This window comes from Convolutriloba macropyga, chromosome 2 (genome assembly GCF_964194025.1).
Source record: "Convolutriloba macropyga chromosome 2, txConMacr16.3, whole genome shotgun sequence".
NCBI classification, from domain to species: Eukaryota; Metazoa; Xenacoelomorpha; order Acoela; family Convolutidae; genus Convolutriloba; species Convolutriloba macropyga.
In genome coordinates, this window is record NC_134469.1 from 34,132,497 (window position 1) to 34,156,120 (window position 23,624).

Genomic DNA, 23,624 nt, shown 5'->3' on the forward strand with positions numbered 1-23,624 from the left:
CGTCCTCCAAGAGTACTCTAATGACTATGCCGTCCTCCAAGAGTACTCTAAAGACTATGCTGTCCTCCAAGAGTACTCTAATGACTATGCCGTCCTCCAAGAGTACTCTAATGACTATGCCGTCCTCCAAGAGTACTCTAATGACTATGCCGTCCTCCAAGAGTACTTTAATGACTATGCCGTCCTCCAAGAGTACTCTAATGACTATGCCGTCCTCCATGAGTACTCTAATGACTATGCCGTCCTCCAAGAGTACTCTAATGTCTATGCCGTCCACCAAGAGTACTCTAATGACTATGCCGTCCTCCAAGAGTACTCTAGTGACTATGCCGTCCTCCAAGAGTACTCTTATGACTATGCCGTCCTCCATGAGTACTCTAATGACTATGCCGTCCTCCATGAGTACTCTAATGATTATGCCGTCCTCCAAGAGTACTCTAATGATTATGCCGTCCTCCAAGAGTACTCTAATGACTATGCCGTCCTCCAAGCGTACTCTAATGACTATGCCGTCCTCCAAGAGTACTCTAATGACTATGCCGTCCTCCATGAGTACTCTAATGACTATGCCGTCCCCATGAGTACTCTAATGACTATGCCGTCCTCAAGAGTACCCTAATGACTATGCCGTCCTCCAAGAGTACTCCAATGACTATGCCGTCCTCCAAGAGTACTCTAATGACTATGCCGTCCTCCAAGAGTACTCTAATGACTATGCCGTCCTCCAAGAGTACTCTAATGACTATGCCGTCCTCCAAGAGTACTCTTATGACTATGCCGTCCTCCATGAGTACTCTAATGACTATGCCGTCCTCCATGAGTACTCTAATGATTATGCCGTCCTCCAAGAGTACTCTAATGATTATGCCGTCCTCCAAGAGTACTCTAATGACTATGCCGTCCTCCAAGAGTACTCTAATGACTATGCCGTCCTCCATGAGTACTCTAATGACTATGCCGTCCTCCATGAGTACTCTAATGACTATGCCGTCCCCCATGAGTACTCTAATGACTATGCCGTCCTCAAGAGTACCCTAATGACTATGCCGTCCTCCAAGAGTACTCTAATGACTATGCCGTCCTCCAAGAGTACTCTAATGACTATGCCGTCCTCCAAGAGTACTCTAATGACTATGCCGTCCTCCATGAGTACTCTAATGACTATGCCGTCCTCCAAGAGTACTCTAATGACTATGCCGTCCTCCATGAGTACTCTAATGACTATGCCGTCCTCCAAGAGTACTCTAATGACTATGCCGTCCTCCATGAGTACTCTAATGACCATGCCGTCCTCCAAGAGTACTCTAATGACTATGCCGTCCTCCAAGAGTACTCTAATGACTATGCCGTCCTCCATGAGTACTCTAATGACTATGCCGTCCTCCAAGAGTACTCTAATGATTATGCCGTCCTCCAAGAGTACTCTAATGATTATGCCGTCCTCCAAGAGTACTCTAATGACTATGCCGTCCTCCAAGAGAACTCTAATGACTATGCCGTCCTCCAAGAGTAGTCTAATGACTATGCCGTCCTCCACGAGTACTATAATGACTATGCCGTCCTCCAAGAGTACTCTAATGACTATGCCGTCCTCCATGAGTACTCTAATGACTATGCCGTCCTCCAAGAGTACTCTAATGATTATGCCGTCCTCCAAGAGTACTCTAATGATTATGCCGTCCTCCAAGAGTACTTTAATGACTATGCTGTCCTCCAAGAGTACTCTAATGACTATGCCGTCCTCCAAGAGTACTCTAATGACTATGCCGTCCTCCAAGAGTACTCTAATGACTATGCCGTCCTTCAAGAGTACTCTAATGACTATGCCGTCCTCCAAGAGTACTCTAATGACTATGCCGTCCTCCAAGAGTACTCTAATGACTACGCCGTCCTCCAAAAGTACTCTAAAGACTATGCTGTCCTCCAAGAGTACTCTAATGACTATGCCGTCCTCCAAGAGTACTCTAATGACTATGCCGTCCTCCAAGAGTACTCTAATGACTATGCCGTCCTCCAAGAGTACTCTAATGACTATGCGGTCCTCCAAGAGTACTCTAATGACTATGCCGTCCTCTGAGAGAACTCTAATGACTATGCCGTCCTCCATGAGTACTCCAATGACTATGCCGTCCTCCATGAGTACTCTAATGACTATGCCGTCCTCCAAGAGTACTCTAATGACTATGCCGTCCCCCAAGAGAACTCTAATGACTATGCTGTCCTCCAGGAGTACTCTAATGACTATGCCGTCCTCCAAAAGTACTCTAATGATTATGCCGTCCTCCAAGAGTAATCTAATGACTATGCCGTCCTCCAAGAGTACTCTAATGACTATGCTGTCCTCCAAAAGTACTCTAATGACTATGCCGTCATCCATGAGAGCTCTAATGACTATGCCGTCCTCCAAGAGTACTCTAATGACTATGCCGTCCTCCAAGAGTACTCTAATGAGTATGCCGTCCTCCAAGAGTACTCTAATGACTATGCCGTCTTCCATGAGTACTCTAATGACTATGGCGTCCTCCAAGAGTACTCTAATGACTATGCCGTCCTCCATGACTACTCTAATGACTATGCCGTCCTCCAAGAGTACTCTAATGACTATGCCGTCCTCCAAGAGTACTCTAATGACTATGCGGTCCTCCAAGAGTACTCTAATGACTATGCCGTCCTCTGAGAGAACTCTAATGACTATGCCGTCCTCCATGAGTACTCTAATGACTATGCCGTCCTCCATGAGTACTCTAATGACTATGCCGTCCTCCAAGAGTACTCTAATGACTATGCCGTCCCCCAAGAGTACTCTAATGACTATGCCGTCCTCCAAGAGTACTCTAATGACTATGCCGTCCTCCAAGAGTACTCTAATGACTATGCCGTCCTCCAAGAGTACTCTAATGACTATGCGGTCCTCCAGGAGTACTCTAATGACTATGCCGTCCTCCAAAAGTACTCTAATGATTATGCCGTCCTCCAAGAGTAATCTAATGACTATGCCGTCCTCCAAGAGTACTCTAATGACTATGCTGTCCTCCAAAAGTACTCTAATGACTATGCCGTCCTCCATGAGAACTCTAATGACTATGCCGTCCTCCAAGAGTACTCTAATGACTATGCCGTCCTCCAAGAGTACTCTAATGAGTATGCTGTCCTCCAAGAGTACTCTAATGACTATGCCGTCTTCCATGAGTACTCTAATGACTATGCCGTCCTCCAAGAGTACTCTAATGACTATGCCGTCCTCCAAGAGTACTCTAATGACTATGCCGTCCTCCAAGAGTACTCTAAAGACTATGCCGTCCTCCAAGAGTACTCTAATGACTATGCCGTCCTCCAAGGGTACTCTAATGACTATGCCGTCCTCCTAGAGTACTCTAAAGACTATGCTGTCCTCCAAGAGTACTCTAATGACTATGCCGTCCTCCAAGAGTACTCTAATGACTATGCCGTCCTCCAAGAGTACTCTAATGACTATGCCGTCCTCCAAGAGTACTCTAATGACTATGCCGTCCTCCAAGAGTTCTCTAATGAATATGCCGTCCTCCAAGAGTACTCTAATGACTATGCCGTCCTCCAAGAGTACTCTAATGACTATGCCGTCCTCCAAGACTACTCTAATGACTATGCTGTCCTCCAAGAGTACTCTAATAACTATGCCGTCCTCACTGAGTACTCTAATGACTATGCCGACCTCCAAGAGTACTCTAATGACTATGCCGTCCTTCAAGAGTACTCCAATGATTATGCCGTCCTCCAAGAGTATTCTAATGACTATGCCGTCCTCCAAGAGTACTCTAATGACTATGCTGTCCTCCAAAAGTACTCTAATGACTATGCCGTCCTCCATGAGAACTCTAATGACTATGCCGACCTCCAAGAGTACTCTAATGACTGCCGTCCTCCATGAGTACTCTAATGACTATGCCGTCCTCCATGAGTACTCTAATGACTATGCCGTCCGCCAAGAGTACTCTAATGACTATGCCGTCCCCCAAGAGTACTCTAATGACTATGCCGTCCTCCAAGAGTTCTCTAATGAATATGCCGTCCTCCAAGAGTACTCTAATGACTATGCCGTCCCCCAAGAGTACTCTAATGACTATGCCCTCCTCACTGAGTACTCTAATGACTATGCCGACCTCCAAGAGTACTCTAATGACTGCCGTCCTCCATGAGTACTCTAAAGACTATGCCGTCCTCCAAAAGTACTCTAATGGTGATGCCGTCCTCCATGGGTACTCTAATGACTATGCCGTCCTCCTAGAGTACTCTAAAGACTATGCTGTCCTCCAAGAGTACTCTAATGACTATGCCGTCCTCCATGAGTACTCTAATGACTATGCCGTCCTCCATGAGTACTCTAAAGACTATGCTGTCCTCCAAGAGTACTCTAATGACTATGCCGTCCTCCAAAAGTACTCTAATGACTATGCCGTCCTCCAAGAGTACTCTAATGACTATGCCGTCCTCCAAGAGTACTCTATTGACTAAGCCGTCCTCCATGAGTACTCTAATGACTATGCCGTCCTCCAGGAGTACTCTAATGATTATGCCGTCCTCCAAGAGTAATCTAATGACTATGCCGTCCTCCAAGAGTACTCTAATGACTATGCTGTCCTCCAAAAGTACTCTAATGACTATGCCGTCCTCCATGAGAACTCTAATGACTATGCCGTCCTCCAAGAGTACTCTAATGACTATGCCGTCCTCCAAGAGTACTCTAATGAGTATGCCGTCCTCGAAGAGTACTCTAATGACTATGCCGTCTTCCATGAGTACTCTAATGACTATGCCGTCCTCCAAGAGTACTCTAATGACTATGCCGTCCTCCATGACTACTCTAATGACTATGCCGTCCTCCAAGAGTACTCTAATGACTATGCCGTCCTCCAAGAGTACTCTAACAACTATACCGTCCTCCAAGAGTACTCTAATGACTATGCCGTCCTCCAAGAGTACTCTAATGACTATGCCGTCCTCCAAGAGTACTCTAATGACTATGCCGTCCTCCAAGAGTACTCTAATGACTATGCCGTCCTCCAAGAGTACTCTAATGACTATGCGGTCCTCCAAGAGTACTCTAATGACTATGACGTCCTCTGAGAGAACTCTAATGACTATGGCGTCCTCCATGATTACTCTAATGACTATGCCGTCCTCCATGAGTACTCTAATGACTATGCCGTCCTCCAAGAGTACTCTAATGACTATGCCGTCCCCCAAGAGAACTCTAATGACTATGCCGTCCTCCAGGAGCACTCTAATGACTATGCCGTCCTCCAAAAGTACTCTAATGATTATGCCGTCCTCCAAGAGTAATCTAATGACTATGCCGTCCTCCAAGAGTACTCTAATGACTATGCTGTCCTCCAAAAGTACTCTAATGACTATGCCGTCCTCCATGAGAACTCTAATGACTATGCCTTCCTCCAAGAGTACTCTAATGACCATGCCGTCCTCCAAGAGTACTCTAATGAGTATGCCGTCCTCCAAGAGTACTCTAATGACTATGCCGTCTTCCATGAGTACTCTAATGACTATGTCGTCCTCCAAGAGTACTCTAATGACTATGCCGTCCTCCAAGAGTACTCTAATGACTATGCCGTCCTCCAAGAGTACTCTAAAGACTATGCCGTCCTCCAAGAGTACTCTAATGACTATGCCGTCCTCCAAGGGTACTCTAATGACTATGCCGTCCTCCTAGAGTACTCTAAAGACTATGCTGTCCTCCAAGAGTACTCTAATGACTATGCCGTCCTCCAAGAGTACTCTAATGACTATGCCGTCCTCCAAGAGTACTCTAATGACTATGCCGTCCTCCAAGAGTACTCTAATGACTATGCCGTCCTCCAAGAGTTCTCTAATGAATATGCCGTCCTCCAAGAGTACTCTAATGACTATGCCGTCCTCCAAGACTACTCTAATGACTATGCTGTCCTCCAAGAGTACTCTAATAACTATGCCGTCCTCACTGAGTACTCTAATGACTATGCCGACCTCCAAGAGTACTCTAATGACTATGCCGTCCTTCAAGAGTACTCTAATGATTATGCCGTCCTCCAAGAGTATTCTAATGACTATGCCGTCCTCCAAGAGTACTCTAATGACTATGCCGTCCCCCAAGAGTACTCTAATGACTATGCCGTCCTCACTGAGTACTCTAATGACTATGCCGACCTCCAAGAGTACTCTAATGACTGCCGTCATCCATGAGTACTCTAATGACTATGCCGTCCTCCATGAGTACTCTAATGACTATGCCGTCCGCCAAGAGTACTCTAATGACTATGCCGTCCCCCAAGAGTACTCTAATGACTATGCCTTCCTCCATGAGTACACTAATGACTATGCCGTCCTCCAAGAGTACTCTAATGACTATGCCGTCTTCCATGAGTACTCTAATGACTATGCCGTCCTCCAAGAGTACTCTAATGACTATGCCGTCCTCCAAGAGTACTCTAATGACTATGCCGTCCTCCAAGAGTACTCTAAAGACTATGCCGTCCTCCAAGAGTACTCTAATGGTTATGCCGTCCTCCAAGGGTACTCTAATGACTATGCCGTCCTCCTAGAGTACTCTAAAGACTATGCTGTCCTCCAAGAGTACTCTAATGACTATGCCGTCCTCCAAGAGTACTCTAATGACTATGCCGTCCTCCAAGAGTACTCTAATGACTATGCCGTCCTCCAAGAGTACTCTAATGACTATGCCGTCCTCCAAGAGTTCTCTAATGAATATGCCGTCCTCCAAGAGTACTCTAATGACTATGCCGTCCTCCAAGAGTACTCTAATGACTATGCCGTCCTCCAAGACTACTCTAATGACTAGGCTGTCCTCCAAGTGTACTCTAATAACTATGCCGTCCTCACTGAGTACTCTAATGACTATGCCGACCTCCAAGAGTACTCTAATGACTATGCCGTCCTTCAAGAGTACTCTAATGATTATGCCGTCCTCCAAGAGTATTCTAAAGACTATGCTGTCCTCCAAGAGTACTCTAATGACTATGCCGTCCCCCAAGAGTACTCTAATGACCATGCCGTCCTCACTGAGTACTCTAATGACTATGCCGACCTCCAAGAGTACTCTAATGACTGCCGTCCTCCATGAGTACTCTAATGACTATGCCGTCCTCCATGAGTACTCTAATGACTATGCCGTCCGCCAAGAGTACTCTAATGACTATGCCGTCCCCCAAGAGTACTCTAATGACTATGCCGTCCTCCAGGAGTACTCTAATGACTATGCCGTCCTCCAAGAGTACTCTAATGACTATGCCGTCCTCCAAGAGTACTCTAATGACTATGCCGTCCTCCAAGAGTACTCTAATGACTATGCCATCCTCCAAGACTACTCTAATGACTATGCTGTCCTCCAAGAGTACTCTAATAACTATGCCGTCCTCACTGAGTACTCTAATGACTATGCCGACCTCCAAGAGTACTCTAATGACTATGCCGTCCTTCAAGAGTACTCTAATGATTATGCAGTCCTCCAATAGTACTCTAATGACTATGCCGTCCTCCAAGAGTACTCTAATGACTATGCCGTCCCCCAGGAGTACTCTAATGACTATGCCGTCCTCACTGAGTACTCTAATGACTATGCCGACCTCCAAGAGTACTCTAATGAATGCCGTCCTCCATGAGTACTCTAATGACTATGCCGTCCTCCATGAGTACTCTAATGACTATGCCGTCCGCCAAGAGTACTCTAATGACTATGCCGTCCCCCAAGAGTACTCTAATGACTATGCCGTCCTCCAGGAGTACTCTAATGACTATGCCGTCCTCCAAGAGTACTCTAATGACTATGCCGTCCTCCAAGAGTACTCTAATGACTATGCCGTCCTCCATGAGTACTCTAATGACTATGCCGTCCTCCAAGAGTACTCTAATGACTATGCCGTCCTCCAAGAGTACTTTAATGACTATGCCGTCCTCAAAGAGTACTCTAATGACTATGCCGTCCTCCAAGAGTACTCTAATGACTATGCCGTCCTCCATGAGTACTCTAATGACTATGCCGTCCTCCAAGAGTACTCTAATGACTAAGCCGTCCTCCAAAAGTACTCTAATGACTATGCCGTCCTCCAAGAGTACTCTAATGACTATGCCGTCCTCCAAGAGTACTCTATTGACTAAGCCGTCCTCCATGAGTACTCTAATGACTATGCCGTCCTCCAAGAGTACTCTAATGATTATGCCGTCCTCCAAGAGTAATCTAATGACTATGCCGTCCTCCAAGAGTACTCTAATGAATATGCTGTCTTCCAAGAGTACTCTAATGACTATGCCGTCCTCCATGAGAACTCTAATGGCTATGCCGTCCTCCAAGAGTACTCTAATGACTATGCCGTCCTCCAAGAGTACTCTAATGACTATGCCGTCCTCCAAGAGTATTCTAATGACTATGCCGTCCTCCAAGAGTACTCTAATGACTATGCCGTCCTCCATGACTACTCTAAGGACTATGCCGTCCTCCAAGAGTACTCTAATGACTATGCGGTCCTCCAAGAGTACTCTAACAACTATACCGTCCTCCAAGAGTACTCTAATGACTATGCCGTCCTCCAAGAGTACTCTAATGACTATGCCGTCTTCCAAGAGTATTCTAATGACTATGCCGTCCTCCATGAGTACTCTAATGACTATGCCGTCCTCCAAGAGTACTCTCTACGATCCCCTCAGAGGAGTGATATGAAGTTGAAAACTTCCACATCCAAAGTGGCCCTTTTTAAGGTTAAAAAGGTCGATTTGGCAACCATTAATAGCGTGATCGTTTAGAACACTTATACAAAAAAATTATTAGTACTCTTACAAAAAAGTACTATATGCAGTCCTCTATAGGGAGTACACTCAGACTCAAAATTTTCACATTTAAAATGGCCAGTTTTCAGAGTACAAAGCCCCGATTTGGCAACAATTGTACTGGTTATCAGATCTACTAAATCATTTTAATAATAATTAAGACAGAAGTCTCAGTTTTCATTTAGTCTTCGTTTTACTATTTAATATATTTCACTGTATGATACGTTTTCTCCTTCCCGAACTGACGTTTCAATTTGATCATAACTCGGTGTAAAATAAATTAGCCTGTAGTTTTTTTGTGTCTTTCCCATTATAGCCCCCCCCCCCCATGAAAAATTATCACCCCCATTATCGCATATTAGTTTGCTTATATAATATAACTGATGTATGAATTGCTCATTAGGCTCTCAATTTGTCTGAAAACATTCCCAAATTGCATTTTTCAAAACGATTACCCTTCACAACTCCTTGATAAAGCCAAAATTTGAAAAATACCTTCTACTTTTACCCAGCCACTGCGTTTAATGTGCTTCCACAATGATAGAGGTATTTTTACGCAAACTATCATGCGATTCTCGTCTTGGTGTTAATCTTCAGAAGTGCTTTCAGAAGCCGAATTCAAAGCATAGATATCCACTTTCGTTTTCACGTCAGTAAATTTCTCCAATTTCTCGCATCTGCCCCTGTTATCCTCACCTAGTAAATCGAAACGTGATACACCTTGATAAGAGCATTTCTTTGTAAATCTTGATTAGATCTTGGTAAGGTTCTTAGTTGTAATATTGATTTTCTCCTATTTTTATACAAACTTTTGTCAAAATTTAACTCGATCTTATCACGTATCTAAACCTATTATCCTAAAAAAAGTCCACTCAAACATTTTCTTATTTTTTTTCTATCCTCGTTGAACTTAACATATAACCTATTAAGGCCATCATCCAAAGTGGCCATTTTTAAGGTTAAAAAGGTCGATTTGGCAACCATTAATGGCGTCATCGTTTAGAACACTTCCAAATCCAAAGTGGCCATTTTCCACATCCAAAGTGGCTATTTTTAAGGTTAAAAAGGTCGATTTGGCAACCACTAATAGCGTGATCGTTTAGAACACTTATACAAAAAAATTATTAGTACTCTTACAAATAAGTACTATATGCAGTCCTCTATAGGGAGTACACTCAGACTCAAAATTTTCACATTTAAAATGGCCAGTTTTCAGAGTACAAAACCCCGATTTGGCAACAATTGTACTGGTTATCAGATCTACTAAATCATTTCAATAATAATTAAGATAGAAGTCTCAGTTTTCATTTAGTCTTCGTTTTACTATTTAATCTATTTCACTGTCTGATACGTTTTCTCCTTCCCGAACTGACGTTTCAATTTGATCATAACTCGGTGTAAAATAAATTAGCCTGTAGTTTTTTTTGTGTCTTTCCCATTATAGCCCCCCCATGAAAAATTATCACCCCCATTATCGCATATTAGTTTGCTTATATAATATAACTGATGTATGAATTGCTCATTAGGCTCTCAATTTGTCTGAAAACCATCCCAAGTTGCATTTTTCAAAACGATTACCCTTCACAACTCCTTGATAAAGCCAAAATTTGAAAAATCCCTTCTACTTTTACCCAGCCACTGCGTTTAATGTGCTTCCATAATGATAGAGGTATTTTTACGCAAACTATCATGCGATTCTCGTCTTGGTGTTAATCTTCAAAAGTGCTTTCAGAAGCCGAATTCAAAGCATAGATATCCACTTTCGTTTTCACGTTAGTAAATTTCTCCAATTTCTCGCATCTGCCCCTGTTATCCTCACCTAGTAAATCGAAACGTGATACACCTTGATAAGAGCATTTCTTTGTAAATCTTGATTAGATCTTGGTAAGGTTCTTAGTTGTAATATTGATTTGCTCCTATTTTTTATACAAACTTTTGTCAAAATTTAACTCGATCTTATCACGTATCTAAACCTATTATCCTAAAAAAAGTCCACTCAAACATTTTCTTAATTTCTTTCTATCCTCGTTGAACTTGACATATAACCTATTAAGGCTTTCAGAGATATTGGAGTGGTCATGTAAGAGGAAGGTTGTTCAATCAACTGTAAAAGACATTGCATTGCTATTTCATACATTGTAAACTCCCTGACACAATAATTTCACCAATTTAGTGTTGCTTAATTCTTTGCTATAGAGAGATCTATTTTATGCAGGAATAATATTTTTTGATTTAATAAATAGGGAAGAGTGATTGCATTCAAGTTGATCCACTTTAAAACCACTGCGTTTCCTGTTGTTATGATTTAGAGAAATTGAAGTCTCTCTAAACCGTTTTTCTGAAACTTCAGGATTGATATTCAATTCACACAACCCAATTAGCTCACAAATTTTTTGTTCGATGAGGAAACATCAGCAGGGCTGAAGAGTGGGAAACCTTTATATTAAACTTAACCGTAGCTTTGCTAAATTTAATAAACGGCAGGAAAAAGTTCCATAAATGTTTGTTTTGTCCTCTAAACTTTCTAGAGAGACCAGTTTCGTAAAGATGCACCTAAAATTACCAGGCAAACTTCAATTCGACGGACAGGAATTTGAAGCAGTGCTTATGTTGGAAAATGGAATTAGTTCGAATTAAGAAGAATAACAATCTGATTCTGAAAGACTTTAAATAAATGGAAGCTAAATGTGGACCATAGGTCGTTACCGGTTCTATATACTTATAATTCATGTTTCCAGAGATCTACTTTATGCAGGAATAATAGTTTTTGATTTAATATATAGATAAGGGTGATTGCATTCAAGTTGATCCACTTTAAAACCACTGCGTTTCCTGTTGTTATGATTTAAAGAAATTAAAGTCGCTTAAAACCTGTTTTTCTGAAACTTCAGGATTGATATAAAATTTAGACAACCCAAATGGCTCCCATATTACTTGTTCGATCTAGAAACATCAATAGAGCTGAAGAGCGTGAAAAATTGGTGCTAAACTTTACAGTAACTTTGCAAAATTTAAAATTGAAACACTTTGAAAAAATGCTGGACGCTGCCTAATAAATGTGTTGATGTTTCTCCTAAAGTTTGTATTTGTGTTGTGTTTTAGTTTCTGCTGAATTTTTGTTGTTTCACTGCCGAATGCAATGAAAGTTATTTTCAGGTAACCACACCTGAACTTGTTCAGGTGAAAATTTACCTGAAAATCAGTTCAGGTGTATTTCAGGTGCTTTTACACCTGAACTTCACCTGAACTTCTAGTTACCTGAACTTGGTTCAGGTAAATTTACCTGAACTTTTTTTAGAGTGTAGTTGATCTTGCATCAAAATTCGTTGGTGGATATTTAATACTTGTTAATGACTTCAGGTACTGTGGGTTGCATGGGAGCGTCAGTTGAACTGGAACTGATGTATCAATTCACGGATCCGTTAGTGTCCAAAATCCTTGTCGTCACTGGCACTGCTCTTTTCTTCCTTTTTCACACAATCGGACCCCGTTTGGTGGTTGAGATTCTAAACTGGAGCCCAGCTGTTTACCAAGAAAAACTGCGACAACTTTCGTTACGAGCCAAAGTTGAATGGTTTGCCTCATTCGTGGTGGCCGAGATGTTCCCTGCTGTAGGCGACTCATTGGACCGATACTTTTTCCTCGTATTTGTTGTGCTACAACTGCTCCTCCTTCTTATGTGGCTTTATAGATTCAAAAACATTCGAGTTATCACGCCTAATGTGTACAGATAGACCTGATTTAATACAATTTTTCCGCTTTCAAAAAGGAAACATTTGTATACGTATTCACTCACTTTCGATAAGAATCTTGAAATTGTTACACGGTCAGTTTAGAAAAACTCAAATAACAAACAAGTATAGCCAGTAGACTGCCATATAGCTACTGCAAAATTAGTTTTCGTGTACGACCGTAGATATATCGATGGAGGTACTTTCAAAAACTATCCCCCAAAAAGCAAGTTTGCACATTTCAGTAGAACAATTTGGCCTGAATGCATCGTTGAGGTTATTTGAAAATCACTCAATAGGGACCATAAATAAACAAGTCTCTGTTCCTAACACACCTTGAATTTGAGATCAGCATCATCAAATGACCCATAGTAACTATTTTTTTATCACAGAGACAACTTCAGATGTATAATTATTGTACTGCTTCTCCTAGAAAATCACGTTGACGAGATACCATTTATTTTAAATTCAAAGTCTTCTGCCATAAAGATGGCTTCTTATTTAAAAAAAGAAGACTAAAAAATTTTGTAAATTGTAATCTTCTCATTTTTTCCCTTGTTCCCTTTCAAACACTATTTTCTAACACTATTTAAGCTCGGATATGAAACATTTTTTTGTGCGCGCATGAAGACAACATTGCCGTACAGATGCCTTCAAAGCTACAAAATTGTTGGTTGTTGTTTTGAAGGCATCACAAGGGACAATAAAGAAAAAAATTAGTCTAATTCATTAGAGGGCATTAGTTGTTAGTCTAATTCACAAGGGATAGAAAATTTGCTCAATAGGAAATTAAATCTAAACACGTAATGGTTCAAATTTTAAACCCACGTCTACAAACTCAGTATTTCTGAAATGCAATAAAATTCATACAGATACAAAAACTGGAAAAATTTTGTCAAAAAAAATTACGAACTGCTTATCAGTTTCCTTCATGCTTCGAATGGCAGCAAAAATATAGTGAGGACAGTAATAAAAAATCAGCAAAAAAATCAAAAGGTCAAAAAATCAAATCTCTTCGACTTTCTAAACCTTTTGAACGTTTCAAACTAGCTTTATAATGTGAAAAAAAAATTAAAGCCCCAATCCAATCGTTTTGTTACTGCAATTTCCTACCGTTTTGCGTCAAAATTTTACACAGAAAATCAATTCTGTTTATACAGCTGTAGATGATAACAATTTGCAATTAAATCCGTCAAACATTGATCATAAACAGTTCCAATTAACAAATGCACGTGCATTCGCATCTGAATTGATCATAACTGATGACCAATGTTAAAAGCTACATCTTGCATCTTGATGACCTGTTTTAAATCCCTTAATCTTTTCATTTCGAAGGTACATTTTGACGTGGTTTGAAGGCAGATTAATCAGTTGAGGCTGTGGAAGTTCATTAAAACTTATTGTAGCGTAACTCTTCAGCCTACACACTGCCCCTCTCTCTCAAATCCAAGCAAACAATTCAACGAGCGATTTGCTTGCAGACGTTTTCCCCAATTTTGCCAAAATACAATACAGAGCTAACGCACCTTCGAATCAAATAGTTGTCCAAAAAAAACCATCGTATATTTGATAAATCATCGCCTTCTTACTCAGTGTTTTCTGAATATAAGTTAGAAGTTGCCACTTTATTCATCTGCCGACAATAGCAGTTCACAGGAACAAACCCTAGAAATGATAGTCTTGTCCGACTGCTGAACTGCCTTAACACAGGAGATGAGTAACCTGACAACTAATGATGACAGATCGCATTGTCAGATTCCAATTGGAACAATGCGTTTCATCCCAATCTTTACAAGTCTCCATCTTGCAGCCCAGTTTGGTCACGTCAAAAGTAAGATATTCGCAAAAAAGTTCGAATTACAATGAAAGGGTTTGCTCCAAATCATTTTGAGCATATTCAGAAATCACTGAGTTCTCTGTCAACAGTGATACCAAAAACTATATTTTCTTGCAATAATGAATTGGTTTGATCTAAAAACTGAAAGTTAATTCACCAGGCCCTAGTATCAGAACAAATGACTCAAGAGATTCACAAATTGTGTGAAGTCAAAAAGATTTCGGGCGATGGCCCGAAGTTATTGCAAAAATCATATAAGCCCGCATTCTTTGTACATGCAGGGCCTATCTGTGTTGATGACTGGAAGACTTTTTTTATCAAAATATTTAAATTTTTGGTTTCTCCTTCAGAGAACAACAGAGAATTGAACAACGTAAAAGAAATTAAATTGTAGTAGCTGCAATGGAATTTGATGTTTTTGTTTCTTTTATTTAACTCAAACTCTTTTGAGTAAACAACTGTTTTAAGTCAATAAACGAAAAACAATAAAGGGGTGGTCGCTCTGGAAACTCAATTTATTCAGTTAAGCTTAGAAATGATCTCAGCGCGACAAAATTTTCCTTGACTAGTATAGTGTTGTGAGCCGCCCTTTGTTTAGAGCAGAAGATGGAGAAGTGGGAATTTTGTTCAATCGAAAGCTTGAAATAAATCGATACTCACGACGAACAACGTCATAGAAACTGAGTTTCTAATAGCTGATGTAGGATTTGAAGTTTTTATTTCCTCTTGTTAGCTCAAACAAGTTTGAGTAAACAATTGGTTTCAGTAAAAAAAAATCAGAGGCCCTTCTCCACAATTAAGCATTTGTTGAGAATCCAAAGTAGGAGGAACTTGATACTCAGTGTTTGAAAACTTGTTAGTCAAATAAATTTCCACAAGAATAAAATGCTTGCATTCTAATTCTTTACCACACTCAAGGGCTGCCCCCACTCCAGCTGCGTGGCTAAATTTATCACCTACTGAGCTTCGTTCTCCTCGTAAATAACTACTGTCAGATTGCACAAGTACGAGATAAATATCTGTTTTTAGATAATAGACTACTATAGTAATAGGCTGTCACGTCGTTTGGTGCCATAAAGACAAAGAGGTTGATATTATTACTCATTATAATTGTATGTCAGTCTTCAACCATCGTTGAAGAGAAGATTTTTCTAGTCAACAACAGGTCCAGACATATTCTAACCTCTATGAACAGCATGTGAGCAAACGGCACTGAATGTCACTTCTCCGTTGCAAGCGTAATAGGAAAAGCGGCAGACAAAATTAGTTACGCCCTGTCAGCGGCTGCGGCTAAGAAAAACGAACAGTATGCAGAGAAATGTTGCGAAGTTGGAATTCATTTTATACCCAGGGGTTTCGAGACCCATGGTATGTTTTCATACACTGACAGTAAGACCTTCAAACTTATCGCCATTCTTACTGATAACACAAGCTTGCAGCCTCCTGGGTTATCCTTATATTTCAGTAGGGTATCTCACTCAGTCTCTGTTAACGTATTTTGAGAGTACCCAATCATGCTGATGGCAACAGAAGCAAAATTATAGGCACATATTAAACTCAAGCAAATTTTTAAACCTCTTTCTCACCTGTCTTCGAATGAGCGGGGACAATCAATAGTGATTAGCTCGTGTGAGATCAAAATTTTATGTATCATATGAGCCGTAAATCATCGGCAGAAAAAACTTGGGAGCGAGCTGAGAATTCCTTCAGGAGATCTTTCTAGAAGGTGCCGAGATTGATTCAATTGTTGATTCGAACTGAATTCAAACAAATAACAATGATCGGTTGTGAACCAATACATCAATAAATCACATTCTTTTTAAAATTTTTCAATTAGCCCTGCGATCTACTGTAGTTCTCCTGCTTGACGGAATATAAAAGTTGGGAGATTTTCTCAAGAGCTGTGATTAATGTAGGTTTCGGGTCTCGTACGGAAGGTATCGTACGATTATTCTCAAAAAATGTTTCCGCTAAAGAGCTCAAGTAGTGTAGCGTTTCCCTGAAATTAATTAAATGGCTATAAAAATCACATTGCTAAAAGATTAGGAAGCCGTGAGAACCAGCGATGTCAATAGAAAACCAGATTTCAATAGTTTACTGGAAAAACATTAAAGCGGATATTAAACAATAGAAAAGGTTTAAGAACGTGTTTTTTTCTGAAATTCTGCGACATCCTAATCGTTTTCAAAAATGAACCCTAATACATCCAAAAGCCTCCACAATTTTATCGAACTCATCGCAGATTATCGGTCTTATGCTTCGATTCCTAAGTCTTGGTGGAACACAAAAAAATTGTAAGAAAATGGAGAAAATGCCCCCTTATAGGGTTACAACTGATATTGATTATGCTCAAATATCACAGGGTCTTCTAGGTGGCATTTAGTTTTGCAAATGAAAATCTCACCAAAATATAACTGGGGCTGAGCCATGCCATGTATGTGTAAATTAAAGACATTATGAGCCAACCGATTCAAGGAATTTGGTTCTCATCAAGGCTGACATCCATGGTTGAGTGTAAGAGCGAGTAAGAGCGAAACTGTTAAAAAAACTTGAATAATGGCAATGTAAAAAAATTCTTAGAAAAATTGCAAGTTCTGTCGAAAAATGCTAAAATTCATGATGCTAAAATGCTGAAAACCAATCCATTGCCACTAGAAACTATGCAGTAACCTATTATCAAACCCTAGAGAGTTTTCTTGACACCTATAGCTCTTAAAATGGTCACAAAAAATTATCTTTGGCAAAAAATCTATCACTTTTAACCAGCCTCAATTTTAGACAGGTCCAACGAAAAATTCGGAAAACGCCAAAATACACGGAAAATTGCAGCAGTTGAGGCTCAAAAACTCCTAAAAATGAAATTGTAACCTTAAACTACGGCCTTCCCAATAGCTTCATCACACTAAGCAATTGAAGGACTACTAAATGCGGCTAAGGGCCTCAAATGAAACAATTCCCGCTGGGCGCTACCTGTTTATTCCGTTTTTAAGGACGAAAAGTCAAATAGGTCAGACGAAAAATCGGTCAAGCGAAAAATCGCATAAATAAGACTAACAGGACTAATAAAATGCTACAAACTTCACTTGAGAGCAATTAATTAACTATAACATGGCCTTCTCAATTGGCCTATGCGTATTCTCAATTCTAAGCATGAATTTGTTACGCACAATCAATTTTTAAAGACCGATAGAATCAATACTCTGGGCTTCCGTCTATAAGATTTTGATTGCCCGAGAGAACACTTCACTCAAAGCGCTCTCGATAATTCCAAGCGAACAATTCAAAAGAACAAGTTTTCTAATTACTCCTGCTGCATTGTAAAATCAGCGGAATGGCCACTTTTTGCCTAAAGGCATATGAGCCGAAAAGGACATACCTCCATTAGATTTAAGAACGCATGGATACTATTGCGAGTTTTTGCTCGGTCGTGATCGATTCATATCAAGTCCCACATACCCCTGAGGTGGAGCCATGGCCAAATGAACTACTATATAATTCAAGCTAGCTAGATAAATACACGCCCCACTTGTTTGCGCCGAGTAATTATCTCAGCAATAGTTCTTCTAAGTTAACTGATTTTATTGTTTTTGGCTAACATTTCCGACACTATTTAGAAATCAGCATTAGATTATCATTGTTTCGTAATTCACGATACTCCGTTGTACGCTTTTAATGGTAACTTACATCCGGGGTAACAAAGTGAAAATGCCGCTTTTTTGTTTTCTTTAAGCGTTAATCATTTCTCAAACTACTGCGATCAAAGGGAAGTAGTTGTATTAGCATTAGTGCATTTTGTTGTAATTTAACTAAGCTTATCACGCTATTTTAATCAAAACATTTATAAAAATCTACGCAAAATTGAACAAGTGCGTTTTTATGTAAGCAAAACTTGTGTTTATTCGTTAGAAAATCCAACAGCGTTATTACCGTAAGCACGGAGGGAAACATATCAATGTCATAATGCCACATGTGAACAAAAACCACTAGCGAAAAATGGAAACTTGGTTCAAACAAAACACTAGGCCTAGAAGGAACTATGAATGCATTGGGAAAACGTTTTAGAAAACCCGATCAAAAAATTGAAAAAAAAAATAAAGTGGAAATGCGGCATGTGAACAAAAAACCACTAGCGAGAAAGTGAATTTTTGTTCAAACACCGTTTTTTCTCTCTCTCTACTTTAAAATTAGAGCGAAAAAATTTCACGCCGCAAAACCACTCGCTTTTTTCGCTCCATATCCTGTTGCGGCGTGACCAAAATCACTACTCCAATTCGACTTCAAATATCATGAAAATGTGTGAACAGATCTTAAACAAAGCTCGCAGATTGCCAGAAAATAGCCGCAATAGCTTCGTAGATCTGCAGTCTCAAAAAACAGTAAAAACGACAGACCAAAAAATTTTGTCTTCATTGAAGGCTGATATGCTATATTTTGATTAAAGACCTGTATTAGTTTTTGCTGCTTCTATTAGCTGCTCTCAAATAACCTTCATTTAGAGTGACACACACCCATTTGACCTTATCTCTGAATTAAAGTAAGTAAAAGTCAATTTCAAAGTGGGGAAGTCATTGAGTGAGGTAAGTCAAGTGTGACCAAAAATTTGATCGAGCCAATGAACAAAAAACTCGCTCCACTAAGACCGAAAAATGACGTCACGCACGCACTTCAGTTGAAATTGCATGAACGAATGAACAAAAAGCAGATTTGAAGTGGTTGTGACGTCATATGGTCGTAAAAAAAATCGCGACGACGAAATAAAAAACAGCAGGACAAGTCCTGACGTACAATTCAAAGAATTTTCATTGACTAAACAAAAAACGAGACCTAGAACGGACTATGAGTGAATTGGGAAAACCATTTCAAAGTGAGAAAGTCATTTTTGAGAGTGAGGTAAGTCAAGTGTGACCAAAAATTTAATCACGCGCATGAACAAAACTCGCTCCACTAAGAGCGAAAAATGACGTCACACATGCAATTCAGTTGAAATTGCATGAACGAATGAACAAAAAATGGCAGTGACGTCATATGGTCGTAACAAAAATCATGACGACGAAATAAAAGAACATAGCAGGACAAGTCCTGACGTACAATTCAAAGAATTTTCATTGACTAAACAAAAAACGAGACCTAGAACGGACTATGAGTGAATTGGGAAAACCATTTTTAAAAAAAAACAGAAAAAAAAACAAAATCAACGTCAAAATGCCACTACCGAGAGTAAAAAACCACTAGCGAGAAATGTTAATTTAATTCTAACAAAAAACTAGGCCTCGAATGAACTATGAATGTATTGGGAAAACCATTTAGAAAAAAATCCGATCAAAAAAATTGAAAAAAAGAGTAAAAATCAAAGTGAAATTGCTGCGTGTGTACAAAAACCATTAACCATTAGCGAGAAACGGAATTTTTGTTCAAACACCGTTTTCTCACTCTACTTAAAAATTAGAGCGAAAAAAATTCACGCCGCAAAACCACTCGCTCTTTCGCTCCATTTCCTGTTTCGGCGTGTCCCAAATCACTACTCCAATTTGACTTCAAAAATCATGAAAATGTGTGAACAGATCTTAAAAAAAGACAGCGCCCCAATACAATTCAAATTCTTTGACTTGTAAAAAACCAAGAGAAGGCCAATAATAGCCCCAGCTATCGCTGTGCGGCTATTAAAAGACAGCGCCCCAATACAATTCAAATTCTTTTAATTGTAAGAAAAACAAGGAGATCGCCTAAATAATAGCCGTTGAGAGCCTGACGGCGGCTATTCATAATTTTAGATCTAACTTTTCACTTTAAATTTAGAGGTCAGGAAAGGTCACTTTAAATTTAAAGGAATAAAGTGTTGCTTCTAATTTAAGATCAACTTGGGTCGAATGTCTGATTCGCACGGTTTGACAAAGAATTGTTTTGTACCATAGGTGGGCTACCATCCAGTCATAGATAATTTGCACAACTTCGGTGAAAAACAAGTGGTAATGTCAAAAGTTAGTTTCACAATAGTTGTGGAAAGTACAACAAAAATCAATTCAATTGAATATAATTGCATGACGAGTAGGTTCTCTTTAAAATATATTTTGTTTAGCTCTGATTAATTAGGTACCACAGAAATATGCCTTCAGTTCAGCTAGCTATCTCAGACAGTTCCATTCAGATGCATGCAGTTCCATTCAGATTCAGACTCAGATCATTTTCAGATAATTCAATTGTGAGTAGATGCCATTCATAGATGCCAAGTCAAACATATTAGGCATATTTCTAAAAAAGCAACACGAAATTTGTATGGCATTTAATGTTCATCAGCACAATCCACTCCCAATTCAAAAATCCCCCTTTGAGGCGATGAAAGCACCCCTTTTCATAGTTCAAAAGTAGCTTCAAAAAGCATTCAAGTTCTCTAATTCTCTTCATTAAAATAATCAATCTGCCTTCTGATTGTGCTCTTCATTATTCACATCCATTAATTTCCCACATGATGACGCAGTCTTAATTCGCGCGTATGGTCCAATGTCGGGCTTGGTTACAAAGTCGAAGAGACACTTCACCCAGCTGGTGTGATGTGGCAGGTAATCATAGTACTCGGGGGCGAGCTTCTTCAATTTAGGCAGGTTTCTGTACGAGATCCAGGGAAAGTCGTGGTGCTCGTTGTGGTAGCCCACGTTCCAGCATAAGTAGTTCATTGGGCCATAATAGCTGCTAGTCTGCTGTCCATTGTCGAAGAAGATGTAGTGCTCCGAGATGAAATGTCCAGCCATCGGGTGCACCCCCATTCCCAACAGAGATCCCCCCAACAAATAGAATAATCCCTTAGCACCTCCAACATGTACTAACATGACATAGTTGAACGTCATCTGCACAACGAAGCTGACCACCTCCCAGGGAGTCAAGGGTTTCGGGTATGCAATGCACGGTCTTAGAGCGTAAAAGAACGGATTCAGAATCAGCCAGATAACCTATAAAACATCTGAGTAAGAACAGCAAACCTATATTACTTCAAGAAACACTTCAAGTGTTGTTAGAGGTTCAATACAAAAGAATCTAGTAGCGAAGACACTGCGTACGATAGCGAACACGAAGAATTTAAAGCTAGTGGTTTGATAAATCTGCGAAGCAGTTTAACTGATACGAGCCCTGACGCTTTAGTAGAAAGATTTGAACTACTTATATCAGAAACAAATGCAGGACACAATGGATTATACGATGAGATGTTACAGATATCTAAACAACGATTATTAATGAATGTTATTACTCAAAAACAACTAGATAATTTTTTGGGGGGGGGGGGGGGGAACAGTGGGGGTGTCTTCAACCTTTAAGAAATCGCCCTTCACATCATAAGTATAAGTCTCCGAAACAGTTTGAGCTGAAAGGCTCTAAGAGCGCTTAATGCCCGCTACCTGTTTATTCCGTTTTTGAGGACGAAAAGTCAAAAGTGTCAGACGAAAAATCGGTCAAGCGAAAAATCGCATTAAAAAAGACCGATAGGACTAATATAATTGCTACAAACCTTGTTTGAGAGCAATTAACCAGAAACAGACAGAAGAAAATCGTACTTTTGTGGTAGTCTTCCTTAATACTACCTTTTAAATATTGCGTCTGCCACAAATTATTACGTTACTGCCTCATTACGTATCGACCAAGGCTCAAGCCCGACTGTAATGAGTTGCCTCTACAGTTCAGCAATTTGGACCACGTTGCAATAATTTATAGATAATATTTTTATTATCCACAGCACTACGGCTACATATTTGACGATAACTTTCTTGAACAACAAATTTGGAGGACACAGGAGTTACATAAGACCAAATTAGGTTTTCCTGTTTATAATTTTCCCTTCACGCCTGTATTCTTCGTTATCACCCGGGTCAACGATCATACAACTTTCTTTGATTTCGTACTAGGTCATATATGATTCTTAGTAATCATACTAGGTCATATATGATTTGTATGAATTCTTGGTAGTCATACAAGGACCATATATGATTTCCTAGAAATCATACAAGGATCATACAAAAAAATTCAAAGACTAAAAACTGTATAATTTTGATTTTCCATTGAAATTGAAAAAATTTCTTGGATTTCATACAAGGTCATATATGACACAAAATACATTGACTGGTGCCACAAATTCTCGTATAATGTAGTCAGAAGATTTATTAAATTATTATATCGCATTTCTAATCCACATTTGATTCTTTGTGTGCGCTTAAAGAATAACTTTGTGGTTTAAACGTATTCAGAAAACGAATATGACGTGATATGCATTTTTTTCTTGATTAATTTTTTTTATAAATGAGCATTTATATGTATAAACTGGCTTCACAGTATGTCAAAAATTTTGTTATTTGATTGGACTTACTCTTTTATTTTGTGCCCAACTTGCAATTGATTTTGTACGTTAAGGTCTTTTGGCGGATCACAATGTGATGCCGGGGTATCATACGTGTGATGCCCCACCGAATGAAAACAAAAAAAAACATAAATGGTTAAAGATTTTCAAAAATAGATGTATGATTCTTGGTATTCGTACTAGGATCATATATGATTTCTTGGTAATCATACAAGGATCATATATGATTTCTTTGGTTTCATACAAGGATCGTACTAAGAAATCAAGTATGGACAGTATGAAATCATATATGATCCTTGTATGAAATCAAAGAAACTTCAACCCGGGCAGCTAATTCTGAATTCCAGAGGCGCCTTAAAGACAAAATTCTGTTAGTTGAACACTTATTTTGCAATTCGTTAAGCTTGTGACTGATGTCATCCATTAAAATTATAGTACAGCTACTACTACAATTCTAGTAGCACACAGCTACTGCATCTCAAAAAATCAGTTACAATTGGAAACATCGCGCAAAAAGTGTGCCTACTTTCTGTTGCGTTGATAAGAGTGTGAGATATAAACGTGGTAGAGTTATAGTATTGCTCCCGAACGACAGGCGGGGTAGGGCAATTTCCCTTAAGGTCGAACTTTTTATGGGTACAAAATTTGCATAAAAAGTCACACATGTTTACAATAACTTGGAAATCTAAGAATTGAATTAACAATTAACTTGGTTACCATGACTGGGTTCATAAAACAGCAGATCACCAGTTTAATAAATCAATTTTCAACAGTTCATTTAGATATGAAATATATGTTTCTATTCTCCCCACCTAGATCAGGTAAGAATAAAAACTCATAATTAATTAAATTTAATAAATCATTCGTGTTTTCATTTGGAACAGTAAAACCCACACAATCGGGT

The 23,624-nt window shown here is 39.6% G+C and overlaps 2 protein-coding genes across 2 annotated transcripts in view; one reads left to right on the forward strand and one right to left on the reverse strand.

The window, feature by feature from the left end:
* Nucleotides 1-12,598, forward strand: part of LOC142334886 (uncharacterized) — a 78,501-nt gene extending 65,903 nt beyond the window's left edge. The window contains exon 6 of the mRNA XM_075383212.1: nt 12,172-12,598. Coding sequence (XP_075239327.1) covers nt 12,172-12,545 — 374 coding nt within the window. The 3' untranslated portion in view covers nt 12,546-12,598. The remainder of the gene's footprint in view (nt 1-12,171) is intronic.
* Nucleotides 12,599-20,346: 7,748 nt separating this feature from the next.
* The window catches only part of LOC142358618 (sphingolipid delta(4)-desaturase DES1-like), a 38,077-nt gene continuing 34,799 nt past the window's right edge, over nt 20,347-23,624 (reverse strand). The window contains exon 3 of the mRNA XM_075410068.1: nt 20,347-21,323. Coding sequence (XP_075266183.1) covers nt 20,790-21,323 — 534 coding nt within the window. The 3' untranslated portion in view covers nt 20,347-20,789. The remainder of the gene's footprint in view (nt 21,324-23,624) is intronic.